The 22,036-nt window shown below is 37.6% G+C and overlaps 1 protein-coding gene across 1 annotated transcript; it reads left to right on the top strand.

Moving 5' to 3' along the window:
- The first annotated feature begins 231 nt into the window (after positions 1-231).
- Positions 232-14,209, top strand: PTTG1IP2 (PTTG1IP family member 2). The gene is given in 7 exon segments (XM_065883554.1): positions 232-379; positions 5,452-5,498; positions 9,388-9,421; positions 9,424-9,480; positions 10,909-11,002; positions 13,646-13,802; positions 14,087-14,209. Coding segments are annotated over 7 exon segments (660 nt in total).
- Positions 14,210-22,036: the final 7,827 nt, after the last annotated feature.

Here is a 22,036-nt window from a genome sequence, read left to right as displayed (position 1 = left end):
CAGTGTGGACCAGGGTCGCATTACAAACATTTCGCGTTCTGGCCGGAACATGAGAGGTACTAAAATTCTTCGAATTATGCTGGGGTCCAGGGCTCGGAAGGGGCTGCCTCAAAAGGGGCTGGGATTGGGACAGGTCACAGTCCATGAGTGGGTCCGCGGGTCCAGCTCGGTACCTGGTGCCCACCGCAATCCCACTGGCCGGCAGCTGGCAGAACCCAGGGCCAAGGAGGCATGTGCTGGCCGCAGTCGTGGAGTCAAATCCTCCTGCCAGTATTCTTCTCCCTCTTTCTCCTCCAACTGTTTATCAGCTTCTCAGAGAATAGTTTTTCCCAAGTCTCCAGACACAAGAACAAGCACAGACCAAAATCTATGGATGATGGTAAGCCATCCTGAGCCCAGAGGCTGCTGCCCCAGGTGTGCCGCTGCCGTTGTATGTCCTGCTGGTTGTGGCACACTGGCAGGCTGAGATTTTCATCTCTAAAGTTGCCTTTTGGTGTTGGCAGGAAGACATTTTTAAAGGATCTTAACGTTTTTGGTGAAATCCAATTAAATTGGACTCAAATTCATTTGCTTTATCTGAAGTGTGAAAAGTGGATTAAAACAGTTTTAAATGTGGAAAGCATGTTCCCCACCCACTTCGTTCTGCATGACCTATAGCCTAAAGCTTTGTGCTGTGAATAAGGTGTTGGGTTTTGTTCTAATCAGACCCCACTCAATGGCCATAGCTAGTCTTTCTTAGTGTTGTACGGTCTTAGTTAATAAAGTACTTAATTTGGGTCTTATCTTAAGAAATAATTACTTGGTTTGGAGACTTCCTTTGTTCCCCTCCCCAACTGAAGAAATTCTGAAACATTAAAAGTTGTACTGAGTTAAATTCATGAAACTGGAGATAACGTTTTCAGTATCCTAAACTGGAATTGTACAGATAGAATAAGGACAGGATTTGAACTACTTGGAAAATGCCCTGTAAAGCCAAGAGTGCCATTTTTATGAAGACTCTAAGAGAGAATAATTACCGCTTTCTGGTTTTCAGAGTCAAAAAGATAGTATCTGTGAGTGTCTTCCTTCCTAAATCCAAACCCAAAGCTCTTAGCTTTGCACTGAAATGAAACTCTCCTTTGAGAGGATGGAGGATAAGGAGAGGCTGAATCAAAAGATCTGGCTTGTTTCCTTTGGTTTTATCTTTCCCATACATTTTTCTCTCATTTAACCTCTCAGTCATTCCCATACATACTTCAAGAGGAACAATGTTCTCATGCCATCCCTTGCCATGTTCTTCCCAGGAAGAATGCCTAAAAACAGGCCAAACATAGAAACAAATCCCTCCCTTTGTTCCCTAACAAATTGGAGTCATACTAGAATTTTTCAAAAAACCTTGTTAAAATGTTGAGGAAGAACAAAAAGGGAGTAAACAAAAATAAATCAAGAATCATGGATAACATAGTCTGGTCTTCTAGCTAGCTTGATTCTAGGGCTGAAGAACCCAGTCAGTGTTTCTGAGGAAACAGCTTCCCTTTGGGAGGGAAAGCCTGGTCAGCCTGTCCTGGGCCTCCATTGAGTGTTTGCTTCCTAGCCTGGGGTAATTTCCCCTTTGAACTTGCACTCAACCTTCCTGTTTTACAAGGATATGGTTTCTTAGACATTACGATTCTTTCACTTCCAAAACTGCGAAAGGGATTCTAACCTTTCACTGAGATCTCCACCTACATCCCTGCTGGTGGTCTGAGTGATAGACCCTTCCCACAGGCAACCCACAGGACTTTGTTAATGATCCCACATCAAGTGAGATCCCCTACTAAGCGGGTTGCTTTGATTCCCCGGGGTTTTAAGCCTGATGTTTTATTTATATTTGAGAGCTTAGTAAGCAATATCCCAAGAAGTTGTAGTTTGCTCTTGGAACTTTGGGTTAAGAATCTTCTTTTCCAATACCTAATGAATGCATTAAAAAATACTAAAATGTAGAGAAATTCTCTTACTGGGAGCAACCAGAAAACAAAGGGGTATGGCCTAAAAAGCAAGTGGCAAGCTAGGAAAGAAATAGAAGATTCTAGATCAAAATAGAATAGCACAGCATGGTAACACTCCAGATGCCACCATCACCCCTTAGAAATGACTGTCACTAAATTCCAAGAATTTTCATCAGTACTCCCAGTACTACTCCTGTAGTTCTGAAGACCTACAGAGAAATGGTTTCGGAGGAGAAATAAGAAAAATAGAGAAACTGAACAGTGGATCTGACTCTCATGGAAACACAAGTTCCTGGGCTACAAACTGGATTTAGGGGCAGATCTACAATCCAGAAATATTCCCTGTATGGAAATGGGATATATCTCCAATTAGCTAGAGTGAACCTTGGCAGTGGAAAATGATAAAACCTCAGAAGAGAGTGTAGAGCCCAGATATTCTAACAAAGTCTGGCACAGACTCACCTGAGTTCTCTCCCTTTGTCAAATACTGAGAACAACCAAGTGAATAGAGCATAAAATACAGTAAAACTGTAGTTTGTCAGAAAAAAATTTCAAGGACAGTGGTAAGGTGGTCAAAATGTCACTTCTACTGTGTCAACACAAATAGAAGGTCTGAACAGGACTATCTAATCATTAGTAAGATGAAAATAGACAATATAGAACCTATGCAAACACTGCATAGCTAACAGAATAAATAATTGAGTATATATATACTCCCATGCAGAAAAACAGCTAATCTGTCCTAGAAGAAAACAGAACTCAAGGAACAGATGAAAATTTCCCCACAAGTGCTGAGCTAGAGAACCACCAAATGAGAAATAGATTCCGTGAAACATATGTCAAAGTCAAGATATCAGAATGAGATGAAAAGGCAGATTTCTCCAAGGAAATGAAGGCTAAGTAATTTGAAAATGAGGCAAGGCTTCCAGGTTTTCTCTTTATTTCTGTAGTACCCATTTGTTTATTTCTGTATTGGTGAACACACCAAGAATATTTGTCATGCAGACTCTACATATACTTATTGTATTGGATTCTGGTAGCTGCCTCCTTCCTCTGCCCTCTAGTCTAGCATATGCTGATATCTGGGGGGAGATGGGTCTACATTGTCTTTCCCCAGGTAGATTTCTCAGTCTCTTCTATCACCTGCATACCTGATTCCCAGTACTAAGTTCCCTATGTTATATATAATCAGAGTGATTTCTGTCACTCCCAGACCCTTTCTGAGAAAGGTGTACTCATGGATATTATTCAGCAAACGAATATAAGCTAAGGGGAAATGTGGGATTCAAGAAAGATTAGTAAGCAAAGAAACCAGTAAAACTTTTATAAATGATTGATTACAAGTCAATAGCAATTTAAATACATTAACAGTCTAATAATAATTGATAAGGACTTAATAATAATTAAAATTCCAGATGATTTCTACCTGGGGAATGGTGTGGGAAGGGAAAGGAAGAAAGTTAAAGCATACTAGGATCCTTATATAGGTAGAGAATGTAGATCCTGATTAAGCAATGATAGAAAGAAGAAGATAAAATATATCTCTCAAAAATTTTTAAGGAACCGCTCATATAGAAATAGAAACAGGTGTGACTTCAGGGTGTGACTAGAGGAAATAAAGCAACAAAGAATAAATTGATGGAATAATATATACCTTGCAAATGCTAATGAAAAATAAAGCAAGTGTAGCAATATTAATGTTAGATAACATCGAATTAAAAAAAAATGTTTAAGTAGACGAATAAGCCATATTCCATACTGATGTACAGCACAATATATGAAGATGACATATTATGAAACTTTGTTCACCTAACAACATAGTTTTGAAATAGATGCAGTCAAAGGTGATAGAAATAAAAAGAACATTTAACAAATTAAAAGCCATATGGACTCATTTTACATGCCTATATCAGAAATCAACAAAGTAAATGTAAGGATGTAATATAGAGAATAGTAATATGTGAAATCTTGTTATCTTCCCCCCAAATTTTTCTCTTAGCTGTTCATCAAAAAATTTTAATTCCAGATAAACTTTAGAATCAGCTTGTCTGATTCAGTTGTTCTATTTTATAAAATTATTAATTAATTCTTTGCACTGCCAATCAAAAAGACAGTTTTTGTTTTGATATCTGGTATAATATACATTGACGCCTGGCATCTCTAGGTATTTGAAATTGTGATCCCTCATGGAAGAAGAGAAGAGGAACAAGGATGGAATTTTATGTAATAACAACATTTTAGACATTGATAGAGGGAATGGAACCAGTCAGGAAACTCAAAAAGGAATGGCCAGAAATGTTCCAAGAGAACTAGGAGAGAATGATGCTGCAGAAATTATGAAAATGTAATCAAGAGGAAGGAAGTGACTGGAGAGAAAAATACACAAAAAAATTGGGTCTTTAACAGGGTATAGGAAGAATCTGGTCCTGAGAATGCTGTGGAAATAGCTAGTGCCTCTTTCTTCAGGAAGAGAGTAAAAGAAGAAAAGAACCTATTGCTTCATGTAGCACATTGTCATGTAGGTCAGCTGTCCCTCATTGGTTCTTCAGTAACAGCAAGAAAGACTATAAGAAAGATTGCTGGTTAGTTATACAAATACTCAGTGTAAATCTCTGAGATGGACCCAGATTGGGTCATTCACTGACATGAAGTTCAGACTAAAGAGAAGGGAATGAGGCCATCAGGGGCAAACAGATTTGGAAAACAATGGAAAGGTCAAGAAAAGTGAAGGTCTGAGTCATGTCAAAAGGCAAACAAGAGAGGAAAGGAAAGAAGATTCTAGTCAGAGACTAGAATATTGGTATTTAAGATTTCATGGTTGCAGTCATTTGGAATGATGGCAAAATCCAAGTTTAGATCATGGAAATAATTTGTTTAAAGTAAGATGAAGCATCAGAGTTTCTCTGGATGGTGGAATTTCAGCTGATTTTTATTTTTTAATGTATACTTATTTCTTATATTGAACATGTGTCACTTTTATAACTACATAGAGACAATCCTGTTTAAATTTTTGAAAAGTTGGAAACAGAGGCTCCGCACTACCCCTACCCCTCAAGTTCCAATCTGTAAATCGTGGAAGGAGGATCCTGATTGGGCTGACTTGCTCAGATTCCTTCTCCTTGGATCAATGAGTGTGCTGTGGGATTAGCCCAGTTTGATTCAGGTGCGTAGCTTTAGATGCCTGGTTGGGACCAGAGAGTTAGTTTAGGAGAAGAAAGTTAATTTTTAGAACTTACTTGGCTAATCAAAGTTGGATGATGCTATTTCATATTTTTCTGAGTAACAGGAGAAAGTAAGGAGTTAGGATTAGTGAGAAATGGTATCAATGAGAAAGTGTCTAGACATATGAAAATAATAAAGGAAAATGCTCAGGGTATGGATACATTTGCCATGAAACAGGAATGACTTAATGAAACGCATTTTATATAAAGTTGAGCAATAAATAGGCTTTGTATTTATATTTTTGTACTTAATTTTTTTGCAGCATGTACTGTATGGAAAAATTGTCAATTGTGCACAGAAAATAATAAAGTAAGTTAACTTTTATGTGAGGAAATTGTCTTGGGAATGTTATAAAGTTACACAGTTTACAGTTGTAGTCTAAAAGATATGCCAAACTTTGTTTTACACAATTTTTTGATAGTAGGAATGACTAATAGTGGTTATTAAGAAGTATTTCTGCATTTCAAACCATTCCTTGAGAATCTAGAAATAAACAAAGGAAAAGTTTAGTGCAAACATGTACTTGCTTCTAGAAAATTGTACTTCAAAAACAAAAGAACTTTTTGTTTGAAAAAATTATACTTCAATTTAAAAAAAAAGAAAAGAAAAAACACACTCTTTAGTCTGGTTCAAAACCCATCACAATCTGAGAAAAGTTTACCTTTCCAAATAATTCCACAAAATTTCATGACGACGGATTTCACTCCTGCCACAGTGGAAACCTGTTCTTTATTCTACCATAGCTTCTGTGTCTAAAGCCCTTCCTTCCTGCACAGATTTTACCTTTTCTTCAAAGCTCAGACAAATTCTTCCTATTCTCTGAAAGAAATCTTAACCAATCAACTAGAAGTGAGTACTTTCGCTATGAACTCCTATTACATTTATTATCTGTTCCACTCCTTTTGAAATTCTAATATTCTTCCATTTAGAAACATTTGTTTTTTATAGAGTGGAAATATTATACCTGCCAGTTAAATTTTCAGCCTCTAGAAAACAATGCTTTATATATCAATGTAACCTAACTTCCATTATATCTAGCATTTGCCCATAATTAGTAAATGCTCTTTTTATCCTATGTCCACTACTTTAAAATTCCTCTTTGCACAATAACACTTATTTAATATTTTTGGCCAGTATAAGTATTAAACCATTTAGTTTATACAATGTTAACAAACCATTAAACATTACTATGTACCTTCCCCCCTTCTGCATTTTTTCATTTTAATGATATTAACCATCATTCTAAAGTCTGTTAGCTGACTTCTCACTTCTCACTCTCTTAAGGGTCTGAGGTTAGCATGGCTTTGTATTTATATGGGTCATCTTCCTTAGCTACAAGAAAAAAATTCATGTAATTTGTCTTAAATTACGCATTACTAATTTAGAGATGTTGAATATATTCTTCTGTTCCTCTGGTTAATTTGAAGTTTTTCTCTTTGAAGACTTTTTAGCCTTAATTAAGGAATTAGTCAGGGACTTTCTTGACGGTCCAGTGGTTAAGACTTCACCTTCCAGTGCAGGGGGTGCAGGTTCGATCCTTGGACGGGGAGCTAAGATCCCACATGCCTCCAGGCAAAAAAACCATAAAACAGAAGCAATATGGTAACAAATTCAATAAGGACTTTTAAAATGGTCCACATAAAAAAATAATCTTAAAAAAAATAAAGGAATCGGTCAAACCTTTTTGAGGTAACTGACAGACACCAAACTCAAACTACTTTATTAAAAAAGAGAATTTATTCACTCACAAAACTGGTAAGTCCAGTGTGGCCTTGACATCATGCACAGCTGAGTCTTAAAGGATGTTATTCCCATTTCCTCTCTGTCTTTTCATCTCCCAGCTCTGCCTCACTCTGGGTGTTGACCTCATTTTCTTCTATGGCAAATGAACATTTTCCATATAGCTGGGGAAGAGGCAGGCTCCCAGCAGACCTCTGCCAATGCCTGTATACAATTCCACAGAGGATTCTGATTGACCCTATTTGGGTCTTATGTCCAGTCCCGCACTAGTTACTGAGCCAGAGGGATGGGCTACTCTGAGTGCCATTGCCTGGGTCAGGTGATTCCAGGAGGAGGAAAGTGGTGGAGCCTAGCTGACTGATAGCTGCAGACACACATAAAGGTGGGGAAGAGGTCCGAAAAGGTAAGAGGGTGTGGGTTACCATAGGAAGAAGGATGGTGACACAATCTGGGCAGACAGAGAGTAAAAAAATAAACTACCTTAGGCTACTGTGTTTCACCCTTTGACCTTTCAGGAAGTATTTTCTCCATCCCTACATTTAAAAAAATGCTCCTGTTAATTAATGCAACCTACCCTCAAGTAAAATTGTACTTACCCAGAGTCGTTGTCAGTTATTGCCCCCCAGCTATAACTTTGGAATGTCAGAGAGATGTACGTGGTGTGCAGACACTCTGTTGAGTTTCCCTGGCCAAGCAGTGAGTTATTGGTCACCAATCTGGCTGCCCCAGGCTTAACCTGCGAAGGAGCTCCCTTTTCCGTTGTTCTCTGAGCTCCTATCAGAGAGAGGCACAGGGAAGAATGTCTCTTCTGGGGACTGCACTGCTTTAGGAGCTCATGTGCTGTGAACCTGGTTATCGGGGCCAGGGAATCAGCTTAGCACTAAGTGACCACAAACTCTTCTCTGACAGGTTCAGGTTTTTTCTGGCTCTGTTCATCTCCCTTAAAACCCTGCTAGATGGCATGAACTTGATTCCTAAAAACTCTGAGATCTAATAACCAAGCCCTGAAGTCTCTGGGCTGTAATCCTTGAATGTAGACTTTGACTTTGAAGTTCCAGTCTTTAAGCAACAGTCTAAGAGGACTATTTAGCCAAAATGGCTTCAATCTTAAATTTGCCTTCACTTGACCTTTGATCTTGGTTAACATGAAACAAAAGTTGGCCTGTGATATATCTCTTGCTCTCAGGCAGTGTCTATGGGGTGACTTTTTACAATGGAATGTGTATCCTGCTGGTCTCAGGATATACAGCAAGAAGTGATTGGGAGGGGTCTGGGATCAGTCTTAGGATTGGTTACCAGCATAGAACCAAATTGATTACATTAGAACCTAAGCTTCCCTATTTACTAGGTATGTGACCTTATGTGAGTCATTTGACTGCTCTGTGCCTTAGTATCCTCCTCTATAAAGTGGATATAACAGTACCTAGCTTACAGGGTTGACATGAAGATGAAATGAGTTAATATATATAAAGGGCTCAGGACGGTGCCTGTCACATGGTAGGTCCTATGTAAGTGACAGCCATTTTTACCACTCTGTCCTCATTTTTTTTACTCTTCCAGGTTCTAGTCTTATCTTCCACGGTGGTTACCACCATTGTACCTTGCTTTTGCTTACTTCAGCAAGAATTCAATTTTCCTATTTCCACATGGTCATCTGGCCACCAGTGAGCAAAAAGGGGAAAGGGGGTAAAGCAAGGCTGGTTGACAGCACCACCAGGCCCACATGTAACAGAAGAGGAATCCCCAGAGGAAAGTGTGAATGCTGCAGACAAGGGGAATGGGAAAGAGTATTAGAAAGAGAGAGGGAAAAAACAAACAAACAACAACAACGAAAAACACCCTATCTTCTGAAGTCATTATTACTACTTTGTGAAATAATGTCTTAGATTTAGTTCTCTAACTACAGAGCCTGAGAAAGGGATTCAGGTACATGTGATTTCTTGAGTGACTGCTGTTCAGCAAAATTCTATGAAGGAGTAAGGGACCCAGAGAAACTAAGGGACAAGAGCCAAGCAAAGATGTGACCTCAGCCAAAGCCTACACTTGGCCTGAACCATGGGCAGCCCTGGGGCAAAAAGTTACATAGCAGAGTTGTGCCTGCCTTGAAGCAAGGATGTCCATTGTTTGGAACCGCATATACTGGTCAATTCCTGACAGAAGTCAACTCTTGACCACAGGCAAGATGGTCCCTATCCACAAGGACAATGCAAGAAGAAAGGCAGCTTGAGCCGTTGGCAGTCAGCGCTCATTGCATCTAGGTTTGTGTGCATGGGCCTGGTAAAGTGGATCTGGTAAAGCGGCAGACCACCAACAGCATCGACTACAAATAATAATAAAAAAATGATGATGATGATGGCTGTTATATATTGAATACTTACTGAACTAGTACTAGAAACTTACTGGGATTGTGGTTATTATACTTGGACACTGCTTTTATTTTTTTTCTTTCCAAATACAGTGTTTTCGGTGCAGTGAAGAAAGGGCTTGCAAAAAATTTGTTTTCCATATTTTGGGTGTCATTTCAGTTCTATATTTTGGTTGAACTGTCACGGTCGTGGTGAGTTGTCCTTATTTGAATTTTATGTACTTTTTTTTTTTTTTTTTTTTTTGCGGTACGCGGGCCTCTCACTGTTGTGGCCTCTCCCGTTGGGGAGCACAGACTCCGGATGCGCAGGCTCAGCAGCCATAGCTCACGGGCCTAGCCGCTCCACGGCATGTGGGATCTTCCCGGACCGGGGCACGAACCCATGTCCCCTCAACCACTGCGCCACCAGGGAAGCCCTGTACTTTTGACAATTGATTTGCAAACTAGTGATTTGCTACAATTGAAGGATTATAAATTATTATATTTGCTTTATTAAAATATAGCAAGTCTGTTCATTGGTGTTTCCTCTGATACAGACTGATACTGATTGTTTCCAGCCAGTGTTGGTTCAAACTAGGTCAACATTCATTCTGATTTGTGGGTGCCTTACCATACCAATTGTTAAATACTTTAAATTTCATCTCTAAAGTACTCTGATGTACAATAACCGTAACCCAGTAAAGGGAGGTTTGTGTTCTTAAGTTGTTTTAGAAACTCCAGGAGTTTCTTGTAAGCTAGTCCTGAGGACATATTGAGCCCAATAGCATTATTAATAACTTATATTTCCTCAGCTAATGTGTTCAATACTGAGAATTGACATTCAGAACAAAGACTCCCTGGGACTGAACTCATCTCAATCATTAAAGAGTATTTAATTTTATATCTGTAATGTTGTATTTTTGTTTTTTTAAAAATATTGAAGTGAAAAAATATAAATTTTGCTCACAAATCCATGTTTTCTTCAGATACCATCAGGTAAATTTAAATCATAGTTGTAGCAAAGAACTTATATATAGCAAGTGACACTTCATGTATTTAGTATGAATGGGGAACCCTAGTCTCCTACTTCATCTTCTGCCCTTCTAGTTTCATTTTACAGGTACACCAGGCTGATAAGTTAAATAGTATTGAGAGGGGATACAGTTTACAGGTGCGCTGGAAATCTGCTTTCCCGGCAAGCGTTGGCTGCCTTTTTGATAAGGAACTGCTGAAACTCAAACAACAAACCATCCCCTGCTACCTACTATTTTATCTTCATAGAAACAGCAACCTGAGAGATCTATTCTTTCTGTTGAGATATTGCCTGGAATGAGTCTAGAGACAAAATAAAGGAAAAAATAAGCCTGTGGCCTAATAGTTTACCTATCTGGAGATAAAGGACATTAAATGTTTCCTCTTTTTAGCAACCCAGATTATTTTCAAATGTTAGTGATTATTGTGTTAAGTGTAGTTTTATTGGAGAATATGATGTATGTTACTGTATCATTTTTAATAATGACCGGTGAATTTGTATTTAAGAATCAGACTGCATGATATTAGGAACGATGAAACTATGAGAAATTATTAACCTTCTGTTAGCTTAAAATATATTTCTTTTCTTTTCATACATTTCAGTTGACATGTTTGGATTCCTGATGCTTCTACTCATTGCAGTATTGATTATAGTGTTCATTTGTCAATGCTTCATCTATCAATATTACCTGCAGACGTATGTTCCTTTTATCCTTAGTAAGAATGCACTTTAGGATAGTATCATTGAAGAGAATGCTAAGCCAGTAATCAGGAAATGTTTTACCTTTTTTATGTAATAAAAATAGTATATGCATCCATATGATAAGGAAGAAATTTTCAAAAGGTACAGAAAATTATAAAATAAAAAGGTTATTCTGGGACTTTCCTGGTGGTCCAGTGGTTAAGAATCCACCTTCCAATGCAGGGGAGACAGGTTCAATCCCTGGTTGGGGAACTAGGATCCCACATGCCGCGGGGCAACTAGGCCTGCATGCCACAACTAGAGAGCCTGCGCCTGCGTGCTCTGGAGCCCGTGTGCCACAACTAGAGAGAAGCCTGCATGTCGCAACAAAAGATCCCGCGTGCTGCATATCCCACGTGCCTCAACTAAGACCTGACACAGCCAAAAATAAATAAATAAATATTTAAAAAGTAAACTCCTTACCTTATTAAAAAAAAAAGTTTGTTTTTCCCACTCCCACTCCACCTCTGACACCTCCTCTCCAAAAATAATCCTTTTAATATGATTCTATTTGTAGTTCTTTTTTTGGCTACCTCCATGTGTTTGAACAATATGGTTTTATCTCCTTTTCATGATTTCTTAACTTTACATGTTATCTATCAACTCCCCATCATGAAAGCTGAAAAATTTGTCTTGCACTATCCATATTTTTTTGTTATTTTGTTGTTAGGGGATATTATTATTTTGCTTGTTTTTTTTTTTTTTTGCGGTACGCGGGCCTCTCACTCTTGTGGCCTCTCCCATTGTAGAGCACAGGCTCTGGACGCAGAGGCTCAGCGGCCATGGCTCACGGGCCCAGCTGCTCCGCGGCATGTGGGATCTTCCCGGACTGGGGCACGAACCCATGTCCCCTGCATCGGCAGGCGGACTCTCAACCACTGCACCACCAGGGAAGCCCCATTATTTCTTGTCAAGAAGGACACAGTACACCTGTATCTTTATTCCTGTCACTGTGATTACTCATCTAGTATTTGGTAAAATATATTCATTGTCTTCTTATAGATATTCTTTTAAAAGTCCTGTGACTTCCTGTTATAATTTACAAAAATTCGTTTCTTTTCACTGCTCTACTGAGAAGAAATTTTTGCATCCCATATCTTCCTTTTTTTTTAGGATTCATTTTTTTTCCCTTTTGCTGGAGTATATTCTCAAGTAACTTTTTCAAAAGTAGTTCACAGAGGTATGGAAAATATTTTCATAGTCCATACACATTGAGAAGTTTGTTTTTCTTCATTCTCCTTCAGGCCAACACAGTATTATTTTCTTTCTTTAAGTTGTACACCTTTTTCAAGAAGGACCCAGAGACAAGGTAGAAAGATCCATAGATAAGGCAGAGGCGCTTTAATAGGCCCATCTGTAAGTGAAATGTGCTTGTATGAAAAGATAAGTGTTGGCCAAATGTTCTGTTTGCTTACTTAAGACTACTTCTTTGTCTAGGACTTTGTATTTTTCTGGCTATGAGACCTTACATCCTTTTCTTATTAACATATAAAGATAAAAGAAAGAGTAAGACGGAAGATAATTCCTTATTCTTTACATCTTGGAAAAAAAATATACCCAGAAGGAAGAACCAGTAAGGGTACATTACATATGTGGCAAGAGTCTGTGACAAACGTGTTGCTTTATATATTTATATTTATATATATATATATATATATATTTCCCCCCCACACCCCAGGATCCTGGTCTCTTATAAGTGTCATCACTTTTTTGCATAGTGCTTATCAGTAAAGTGGCTAATTATTCCCAGAAGAGAATAGGGGCCTAAGCAAATATCCATCACTGAAGTTTCTGCAGTTTAGTAGGAAAACTCTGAAGCTTCTCTGCAAATATGGGCCAACAACTGCCCTCAGTTCTGGTTTAGCTCTGCTATTCATCTGCTATCTCTTCTTTTTTGATTTCTTCTAGAGATCTCCTAGACCTTGTTAATTCCATGAGCACTGCATTCTGTTAGAGGAATTTGTCTTTTTAAGGACTTATTGTACTTCATAATCCAAAGATGCTGCTTGGGTTCCAGAAACATCCATCTTTCATTAAAAAAAATGAATGACTAATGGGGCATCAAAAGATTGATTACTACATCTGATCTAATAGTCTTGTTAGTTAGCAGATATGATTTTAAGTTAAAGCACTTTTTAAAGTTCCAAGTGTTAGAGAACATAAATGTTTAGCCGCTCGTGTTCTCACTGCCTCCTTTGACTCTCATCTATTTTAGTAAATATTTACTGAGTATTTATTATGCCTTAAGTAGTATGGTTGTCACTAGGGACATAATTATAACAAGAAAGATAAATTCTTGCCTTCGTGGAGCTTACATCCTACTAAGAGAAGACATAGAGAAGTAAACAAGCAATTGTTAATTCTGTTGCTAACTTATTGATATTTCAAATGATATTTCATTTATTTTAATTGTATTACTATATTCTTAATCTAACACTTTAAGTCTCCTGGTGGATAAATAAAAGGAGAACTTAATGTAATAAAGCAAAGGTAATAAAAAGTTACATAAATATAGTCTATCTAATAAGATAATTCCAATTATAACTTTATTCTGAAAATAAGCCTCACTAACTCTAACTTTACCATCCTTTTGAACAGAACTCAAGTCTATATTGCTGGAAGACCACACACGATTTACATTCCTCGTGGGACTGCTCCTGGCAAGTATTATAATTTGTTTGATGAGGTGCCCCAGACTTCCAGTAACTCACAGCTGGAAGTCTTCCTCTTACTTATCCCAGGCATCAAAATTAAAGTATGAGTAGGAAACACTGTTCTCATTTCTAAAACACATTCTTATAACCTCAATAGCTAGTGTAGGATGGGTACCAATATTATGGTAAAAAACATAATATTGATAGAGAAGAGTTTAAAATTTCCAACCTAAATTGGATATTAATACCTTTCCCAGTTACCCCAACTCCCACTCCACAAAAGCAACTCAACAAAAGTTTCACTTTGCTTTAAGGAATCCTTGAAGACTTTTCCCAAATCAATTCATCCTACCTAGTTGACTGACCCTATCTCCACTCTTTTCAGCTTGATGCTTTAAACCTTCCCGTACTTACAAGGCTCCTGCTTACCCAGAACTCAGATCTTAGCTCCCTTCAGCTCAACATGCACAGCTCTGGGCAGGTCCTCACACTCTCTGCCCAGGCCTAGATCCTGGGAACCCAACTGAAGTCAGAACCATAGCCCCCTTGTTCACCTGGGTAATTGAACCATAAAGTGTCGACTGATGAAAGGGTACTGCAAGGTCCTTTATAATTTCCATTAAAAATAACATCAGGGGACATCCATATTATTGTGCTGCTCTGGGCCTCTGGGACATGATACTAAATCTGAGTGAGAAGCAGGGTAAACCTTGTAGGGGCAAGGATGAACTGTCAGGCATGTACATACTCCATTGCTAACTTCTAGATCTTGTTACGTAGAAATTGTTTTGATGGTAACAGGATCACGAACTGTTTCAAAAAGCTATTTGAGGAGAGGAGCTGAAGTACAGGGTGATTGCTGCTTCCTAGGATTGAAATCACACCAGAGGGCTGCAGAGGACGATGCGGCATTTCAACTTGTCTCCCTCCATGTTCAATTCCACAGCAAAGTGAACCAGGAGAAGTGCTTTGAAGAGAGCACAGGGTTGGATATTTATTCATTTCAGATAGAAACCGTTATCTATTCACAGATTGAGAGCAGTTAGTTACACTAGATTCATTGTAGGGAGTAAAATGTGATCACATTCAGAAAGCAGGATTATTTTCCACCTAGGAGAAAAATCTCAAGCCCAAGGGATAGCCTACATTAAAAGGTTGAATAAAGGAAACAAGATTCTTCAAAAGGAATTGAGAAGAAGATGGAAAGTGGAAGCGTGGTGTCATAGAGATCAGGAAAGGAGGGTCTGAATGTATGAGTGTCCTTTAGACTTACAAATTGAGAGGTTACTGATACCGTAACTGCATGTGGTAGTCTTATGAGTGTTTATTCGAGACACAGTATAAACAGACTTCTGACTTGTGGAAGAAGAAAATATGGAACCTGAAAAACGTCATACACTATGCACATTTGACCACGATACCTCTCACCCACAGAGTTATTTTCCTGGAGTGATAGTAATATCACCCCTCTTGGTCCTTGGTCCAAACTTCTCTAGAAAATGAATTCAGAAGATGATTTGAAGGGATTAGGGATTCATTGAGCATCCACAGGTTTTCTGTCAGCAGAGACAACTAGTCTTGTGGTCACCACCAAATGTTTGGCCTTTTCGTCTTTGTTAAACTCATACCCAAGTTGATAATACCTTAAGTCATTTGAGCCCTAAATATTAAAATAGCAGTAATATTGCAGTATCAGAATAGAAATCATATGATTATTTCTAAGTATTTTATGTTAAGCATTTTTTTAAAATTAGTTAAGTCATCACTGACTTTTCTTAGAAAGACTTTGAAAATGTAAATTGATTCTCTCTTCTCATAGTATATAATGAATAGATAACTGAAAAGCTAGATCATCCAGAGAGAGAAGAGGGAAGTTTCTTCAATGGTAAGCTTTCAAATTATATTGCATGAATTTTCTGCATGACTTCCCTCCCTCCTGTTATGTAACTTTTCAGAAATGTAATCAGAATCATTAAGAAAGTAAGTGGAAATAAATCTGTAAAATGTAAACTGATATTCAACGCCTGACACATGTAATAGAAGGCAGCAGAAAATGGAGCTGTAACAGCTCCTCAGTCAGGCTGCCTTAGTTGAAATCTGGGCTTCATTTACTAAGTATGTCACATTGGACAACTAACTTAACCTGTCTGTGTCTTAGTTTACTCATTTGTTAATATTCTCCAGTAATAGTGAATAAATCAGTGGGTAGCTCTGAGGCACAAAATGAGGTTTTATGGGCAAAATTTTTAGAATTTCCCTGACAGTAAGTTCTTAATAAATGTTAATCGTTACTGCTGGAGTACAGAATCTCAGCCCTTGGAGGCATATGAAGGTTACCCTGCCCAACTCCTCCTCCAGTGCTAGGACCCTCTTGCCCGTATCTCTGGCATGTTTGATGGTGAACAGCTGGAGACTGTCACTTGTATGAAAACAATGACTAATTTGGCTTTGTGTATGTGTGCGCGCGTGTGTATATGAATGTGTGCACGCACAGGTGCTTGATTTTCAACAGGGTAAACACACAGGCATACTTTTATTGCCACTTCCTACATCCACCTACACAGAAAGGAAGACCCTAGCTAGAGGCATGCTCCATAATTGTATGGCTCCTGAAGTTGTCAGTGTAGGTGAATAAGAAACAAGAGGAAGGAGAATGCAGGTAACTCCCAGAAGCCTGCAGGCCCCCTAGAGGCCAGAATGATCTCCAGGAGAGAAATTAGAGTTTAAAAGATCAGTGACACTAGGATGACCATCTATCATCCAAACTGGGACCATTTTGAGAGTAAAAGGGGGTACTATTAATAATTATTCTGGGAGAAAAGTTATAAACCAGGAGTATCTTGCGCAATAATGAGAACATATAGTCACGCTGGTTAACACCCACTGTTGTGAGGGAAATGTGTGCATTTATTTGCAGTTGGAGGGATTGGGTATTTATACAAACTTTTAAAAAGGCAATCTGACAGTGTCTATTAAAACATTTTTTGGGTACTCTTTGACCTGGTAATTCTGTTATTGGAGATTTTTTCCCCTTATGAGTCACCAAAATTATGTGTATTAGTTGAATCAGATGAATTTCTAGATTTGTCCATTTGTGACATACAATTTCATACAGTTCAAGCTAATAAAATTGTCAGGAGTTGATTTATGTGTTGTGGGACCTGAAGCTTATGAAATTTTGAGACCCTTGTAAAAATTGTTTTTAAATCTTCTTTTTGTTAATTTTACAAAAATGTTTGACTCTGATAACACATATTCCCATAACCTTAAAAGGCCTAGGGCAAATGAGGGCTCCTAAAGCTTAAGCTATACCACACACACACATATTTTATTAAATATTTTAAAAATAGGACACACACATCACACACATTCTTGTCTAGACTTGAATAAGAATGGAACTGTCATATGTTTGGGGGTATAAATTAGTACAAGAATTCTAAAAATTAGTTTGCTAATATGAATCAAGAGCATGAACCTTTTTTACTCTTTAAATCCCAATAATGTCACTTTTAGGAATTTATCCTATGAAAATAATCTAAAATAGTTTCATTTTTAACATGTAGCTCTATGATCCATTAGGAATTAAACATGATATATGGTGTGAGATTCAGTTCCAATTTTATCTTTTTCCAAATGGCTATCAAGCACAATTTATTTTAAAAGCCCATCTTTACGCCAGTGATGAGATGGATTCTTTTTCATAAATTAAATTTCCATACACATTTGAGTATATTTTTATTCTATTCACTGCCATTGGTTTGTCTGGCTAATCATTGCCTAACACCATAATTAATTATGGAGGATGTATAAATTATTTTAATATCTGGAAAAGGTATTAAACTTCTCCCCACCTCACATTATTCTTTTTGTTTCTGTTTTTTTCTTAATTTTAAGTTCAAGCATAATAAAGATGAGTTGTTTATTCTAACTTGTGCCAGTGCTGGAAAGTTCAGAAAGTTAAACATTTGTTCTCTGGAAAAGATAATCATTCTAGAACTTCAGAGGTTCTCCATGTAAAGTAATTCATGAATTTACAGTGATTTCCTCTTGATTTGTTTCATCTTGGTTGTCCTCCCCTCCCCATCCTGTCTTTCTTCCTCTTCCTCTTTCTCTTTTTCTTCTTTCTGTCTTTTCTTTTCCCTTACTTCCTTCATCTCTTCCTTCCAGAGCAGTCTTACCAAAGAAGGACTTGATGATATTAGTATTTTTTTTTAATTTATGTCTTCTTATGCTGCCTTGCTGTCCAACTTTTGTACCAGAGCATTTCATTTTGAATAAAATGCTACTGCAGGGAGAAAATGTTGCAGGAGAGCTTTTACTATACAGTTGACCATATAATAATCATAGAAAGACTTTCAAATGCATAATGTAAAAGTTATAATTTTTAATGCTTTTTGGTTACATATTCTGTTAAAAATAAAACAGTGAAACATTTTTAAAAATTAGACCTGATATTCCAGCCCCAAACTGTCTTCTATAAAACAATATTTTGAAATCTTAGAATAAGACATAAAAATATACTAGGACAGATTATAGAACCTAGTTTTCTATTCTTGTTCATATCTAATCAGTAAATTTAAAGAAAAGGTAGTGAACTCTATTGAGAGTTTTCACCCAGGATTGTGAGGAAACAGGGCTATGAGGAGAGAGGAATAAAGAGCTGGAAAGACTGGGATTCAGGGAAGGCTTTGTTTGAGTGATGAGAATGGAATGAGGGAAAGAGTATTTGAAGGGAGGACTATCTTAAATTGGGAAGTGGGCTCCAAGACAGAGCTTTGCCTGCAAGAATTTATTGGAGAATGCTCTTAGGAATAACACATATAAGGGAGAGAGAGAGAGAAGCAGACTTGGGCAGGGGGAATAATTGAACTGTCATATAGTCACAACAGAGCCCTCAGTAAATTTAATGGAGAGTTCTGGAACCTAGATGGCCTCCCTAATTGAGGCAAAGGGGCCCAAACCTTCATATCAACTATCATTAGATGTGGGATGCTCTCCAAAAGGAGACTTAACTTTGAGTGCAGCAACTCCCTTTGACTGAGGGCAATTATCAAAGAGAGCCTGGCAGCTGGAGGAATGAGTGCCTTCTTCTGGAAAGGGAAGTCCAGACATCTACCATAGCAGCTGTTATTCATTTGGGGGAATATTGAGAATAGTGATGCTAGGAAGATAGGATTTGAAATGTTCTACTACTCGTTAAGAGCACACTCTTCCCTCTCCACTTTAGCATTTTCTTTACAACCGAAGTGAACATTAACATTTCTTTCAATTATGTCTTTCCGTTGTTGTTGAAATCATTATTATTATTATTATTTGATTGACCCTATGCAGAGATTGGGCCATATGTGACCGGCTTTATTTCTGGGTTAAATAAATTTTGGAATAGAATTAATTGTGATGGTAACCAAGAAGGGAAAAATATACAAACAGAAGATGGTAGATTTATAAAGAAAAGAAGGTAATTGAAAAAAGGTTGTCGTGGAGAAGTAGAAAAAGCAGATCTAATGGGACAGAAAATGGTGAAGTAGAAGGTTGTCGCCAGAAAATAAAACTTCTTCTAGAACACTAGGAGATGGAACAGCTTCGGTCAGGAATTGGCAAACTTTCTTATAAAGCGCCAGATAGTAAATGTTTTAGGCTTTTGGGGTCTTCTGGTCTACTCAACTTTACTGTCTGTCGTGTAAAATCAGCCATAGACAATACATAATCGAATGTATGTGACTGTGTTCCAGTAAAATTTTATTTACAAAAACATGAGAGGGCCAGATTTGGTTTGTGAGCCATAGTTTGTGGAACCCTGGTTTAGATGATGAAAAAGACCATTGAATGGCTAACTGGTGTTTGCCTATCTTGTTACACTGACTTGTAACAAATGTGTTTAAAGATTCCAAATAAAATATCCAAAAGAAGATACAAAGGGAAAGCTAGAATAAAGTAACCATTATGTAACTAATAATCCCATCACTTTTGTCACATGGTTGATCACAGTATGCACAGCCTTTCACTAATTTGTCATCCTTCACATTTATATTCTTATTTCTAAATACTGACTTTTTTGAGATGGAAGCAACAATTAATCCAGCCAACATACGCCATCCTGATAAATCCAAAGGGGTTTTGAGAAACACATCATAAAAAGTAACTAATCTCATGAGAAATGTAGCAGTAATCCAAAAGGAATAGATTAGACTTCTGAAAAATACATGTGACAGGGGTCTTTCCACTTAATTTGTGTGGAAATTGGTGTGGATTCTTGACAAATCTTTTACCCTTTATCATTTATTATGCAGCTGTCCAATAAAAACACCTTTGATACTTTTCCAGAGTTTTGAAATCTACATGACAAATTTTAAACTTCTTTGAAAAGGATGTTCATTGCCTTTTTGGAGTAAGGCAGTATTTTCCACATCCAAGTTGCTGCCTGGCCAAATCCACAAACAGGGATGTTATTAAGGAAAGTCTTCATTGGACTGTAGGTGAGATGAGATGACCCTAATCGTCACGACTAAATTTCATTTACTCTTACAAATTGGGTGCCCAAACAATAAAAAGGGAGAATTAAAGAGACGCGTTTATGTTGCTTGTGTTTTTTGGTAAACACACGCTGTTGAGTTATCTATTGAGCATGCCAGAGGCTAATGAGAAAATTTGTGACTGAAAATCGTGGAGACAGACTTAACCTTCTGTTTCCTCCTGGTAGAGGAGAACAAACAGTTAAAAGGCTGAGGGTGAGTGGCAGAATGACAATAGCTTTGTTAACCTGACTCTGTAGATTAGATGATCATTGCCCAAAATGCCAGCTTCTGGTTGGCTGTAAGCAAATGCCTTTTTCTCATTTCACTCACCAGTTTCTCCCTCCATTTAAATGGTAATTACACATTTATAATGCATTGCAATTATGTCCAGTTTTACTCAGAATCCTCTGGGAGTTCTAGAAACTAGTGCTTTCATAATGAGGGATACTCTTTTGGAGTTATTTCTTTGCTCGGGAAGATCTTGGTTCTATTAATTTTTTTCTACTTTCACTTATCCTTTTTTTTTTGTTTCCCTCAAAACCAATAGGATTTTCCCAATCAAATAGTGAGCCCTGGCAAAATTGAATAATGATATTCAAGTCATGTAACTTTAAATAATATCTTTATTTTAAGTATCTTTTAATTACCTTGGTAGTTGCTGCATATTAATTTGGTATTATTGTTTTCCCAAAAATAAATCAGACTAATTTCCAGTAAAATCCCCCCCCCGCCCATTTTTCCCTTTTCAAAATTATATTCTTATATTTTTGAAAAATCTAATGGATAGGGCCTTCCCTGATGGCACAGTGGTTAAGAATCACCTGCCAGTGCAGGGGACACGGGTTTGAGCCCTGGTCCAGGAAGATCCCACATGCTGTGGAGCAACTAAACCCGTGCACCACACCTACTGAGCCTGCGCTCTAGGGCCCACAAGCCACAACTACTGAGCCTGCATGCCACAACTATTGAAGCCTGTGAGCCTAGAGCCCTGCTCCACAGCAAGAGAAGCCACCGCAATGAGAAGCCTGCACACCACAACAAAGAGTAGCCCCCGCTTGCCGCAACTAGAGAAAGCCCACACACAGCAATGAAGACCCAACACAGCCAAAAATAAAATATAAATTGAAAAAAAAATCTATGGTTAACTCTGATCCTGCATCTTTCCTTTTTCCCCTCTTCTCTCTGTGCTTGGTATTTAGTTCAAGATTCATTTTGGTATTCAAATCAGTGCCTATTTGTTTCATTAGGTTTAATATTTTATCTTGACCTTCCGAATAACTTGAATGCAATAGAAATACCAGACAAAACCTAATGATCTGGTGAAATTAATAATGACAAGTATTAAATATGAATCTCTCAACATATTCCTGACCTAGTACTTATTTAAGCAATCATTTTATATCAATAACTTTTGTCTTTCTGATATCAAGATTATTTTTATGTAAACCTCCATCAAATTCTTTCGGGAACAAGCATTTTTTGCCAAGTTATTTATAATAGGTAGGATTAATAGTTATACAAAGATAAACATTGATAAAATATAATGCAGGAATAACTTTTTTTTTAATAAGTGTATATAGTGATGGTTTCTGTCAGAATGGTGTCTAAATGAGATAGAACCATATAAATGAGACCCTGTGAGTAATTCTTAAAAATTAGTGAAGGCAATAACATTTTTCTCAAGGGACTCCTCCTAGAAGGTGACAAGTGCTTTCTGGGAGATGGGGGAGTTCTGTGGTCAGGTTTATAAGATGCATCTGGAATTTGCTCCCTGTAAGATCTCAGGTAAATTGCTTAATACCTCTGAGCCTTGATTTCCT

The sequence above is a fragment of the Phocoena phocoena genome, chromosome 9 (genome assembly GCF_963924675.1).
Source record: "Phocoena phocoena chromosome 9, mPhoPho1.1, whole genome shotgun sequence".
NCBI classification, from domain to species: Eukaryota; Metazoa; Chordata; class Mammalia; order Artiodactyla; family Phocoenidae; genus Phocoena; species Phocoena phocoena.
The sequence above is the reverse complement of the archived record's forward strand: the minus strand, read 5'-3'. Positions and strand labels throughout refer to the sequence as shown.